At 39.9% G+C, this 2,172-nt stretch overlaps 1 protein-coding gene across 1 annotated transcript; it reads right to left on the bottom strand.

Moving 5' to 3' along the window:
- Positions 1–659: 659 nt before the first annotated feature.
- On the bottom strand, positions 660–1,892 carry LOC139881654 (U-box domain-containing protein 27-like). The gene has a single exon (XM_071866099.1). It carries the CDS (start codon positions 1,890–1,892, stop codon positions 660–662), a length of 1,233 nt encoding a protein of 410 aa, XP_071722200.1.
- Between the last annotated feature and the right edge of the window lie 280 nt (positions 1,893–2,172).

A 2,172-nucleotide genomic window follows, 5' to 3' on the forward strand; every position in this document is an offset into this window, starting at 1 on the left:
TCAAAAAAACATAATCATCAATGAATGAATGGATCTACTAGCTAGAAAAACAATGGCAACACTAAATAGTTTAAGAAATCATTTCAATTTTCAGTTGTTCCGATGATTGAAATTGAGGTTCTGCTCTAAATCATTTTTGTAACTACGTCAATTTGGAAATGCTTTAGATTTTTCTTTTTGGGTTTCTCCAATTTGGTGGTGGGCATGATTTTAATTCCTTGAGTTTTTTTTTTTTTTATGTGATGGCGAAACGTAATGAAATAAAAGTTTAGGAGGTAATTTATATTTTCATGAACTTTAATGTATATAACAAAAACTAATTTAACTGTCACATAAGCATAACTTGGCAGTAGATAGTAAAAACAGATAACATTTTCAAATTGAGATAGGGATTCATAAGAAAAGTAAGTTGAGGTATGATTTTGTAAATTGGAACCAAGTTCGGGTATGACCGATGCATTTATCCCGATATTGAACAAACTAATTAGAGCGATGGGACTAACTGAACAAAGAATTCAACACATTCAAACAAAGAATTGGAATTTTTCTCCTTGTATCATTCATTTTCTTTTTTTGCATTTCACTAACAAAACTTTTCCTTTTATTTACACAAAAGATTTCCGATCAAATACATGTAAGCTTTGGTTCTAATTCTTTTTTCAAAAGGGCATGATATGAGTAGTCTTAGTATCGTAACTTGAAAGGCAAGACTTCGAATTCACCCGAAAAACCTTCAACAAGTCCGTACACATTTGCCTGACCGCCGGCCTACAATTGCTCTGCATCAATACAAGGATCTTGGTCAGCCCATTATTCTTGGTCACCACCTCTTGTGCCTTCTCATCTCTGAACAAGTAACACAAGCTCCATAGAATCGTCACCGAATACTCCGTCGCGTTGCCGGAGACTTTCATTAGCTTCTGCAGCACCGCCTTTACGCAGCTCGAATCCTGGCTTATCTCCGCCCTGCCTTCCTTCACTGTCGACATCGTTTCGAGCAATTTCAGCGCCTTCTCGGTGACCGGAATGTTCGAATTTTGAACTTCTAGGAGCTTTCTCAGCCCAGGAATGAGTTTGTGGTGGACAAATTTTGATTTAGTCCTTTTCGGCTTTGATAAAGATATCAAACACGATATGCTCGACTCGATTAGCTGTGTGTTGGTAGATTCGTTAACGAATTTAATCAATTCTCTGATTAATTCTTCCTTTTCCGCGATTATGAGCTTCGACTCTGAATCGAAAGCGATGAATTCTAGGGTTCTAATTGAAGAAATTATGGATTCCTCGCTTCCGTTTCGCAAAATGTTTAACAATGGAGCCAGACAATCACGATTAGGGATTGTACTCTTCAACATCGAATTCGAAAGCCTTTCACGATCTTCTTCCATTTTGCTCAAAACCAAACTCAAAGCCACCACGACGATCTCAAGCCTAACATCGACGGCAATGCAATTGCAGAGAAAATCAATAATCACATCGACGAATCCGTCACTCTTAGCGAGGAAAACTCGATTCTCTTCGGATTCTCTAGCAAACCGGACGATGATCTCCAACAACTCCCACCAATTCTCACCTTTACTCTTCATCTCCTCAATCAAGCATCTGACTCGTTCTTTGGAAACGACGGAGACCGAGTCGGCCGAGTCCACTCGGACCGAGTCGTACCAGATCTGAATTAGGCGTTGCAAGGTCTTGTTTGGAACGAAGTCTTTGCTTTGCAAGACTTGCATCGTCGCCGGACAAGTGTTGTTGCCGCCGTCTAACCACCGTTCGATGCTGGCGCGGTCGTAGGTGACGCCGGTGCATAAGCTCACTGGCGATTTCATCACGTCGAGTGAAATCGGACACCTGAACAAACTGGGTATTGAAATGTACAAATCGTCCCTAACCATGGCTACAACAAGCTTGTAGAGAGAGAAAATTTAGAGAGAGAGATGATTTGAGGGTGGGAGAAGTGGGAATGGGAACAGAGACGAGTGGGTTTAAAGTGGGGAGCGAGTCAAAGGTTCGGTGATGTCATTTGTTTACTTTTAATTACTTTTTTCTCTTTTTTCCATTTTTCTTTTATCAAATATCTTTTAGCGCGTGTGAAACACTTTCGCTTTCTCAAAATCACAGCCGTTAAATAGAGAGTCTTGACAGAATTGACGGTTGACATGATGAAGAATTACG

The sequence above is a fragment of the Rutidosis leptorrhynchoides genome, unplaced genomic scaffold (genome assembly GCF_046630445.1).
Source record: "Rutidosis leptorrhynchoides isolate AG116_Rl617_1_P2 unplaced genomic scaffold, CSIRO_AGI_Rlap_v1 contig18, whole genome shotgun sequence".
In the NCBI taxonomy this organism is placed as follows: Eukaryota; Viridiplantae; Streptophyta; class Magnoliopsida; order Asterales; family Asteraceae; genus Rutidosis; species Rutidosis leptorrhynchoides.

Coding starts and splice junctions, on each gene's coding strand:
- LOC139881654 (XM_071866099.1), bottom strand. CDS start 1,892: ATGGTTAGGGACGATTTGTACATTTCAATACCCAGTTTGTTCAGGTGT.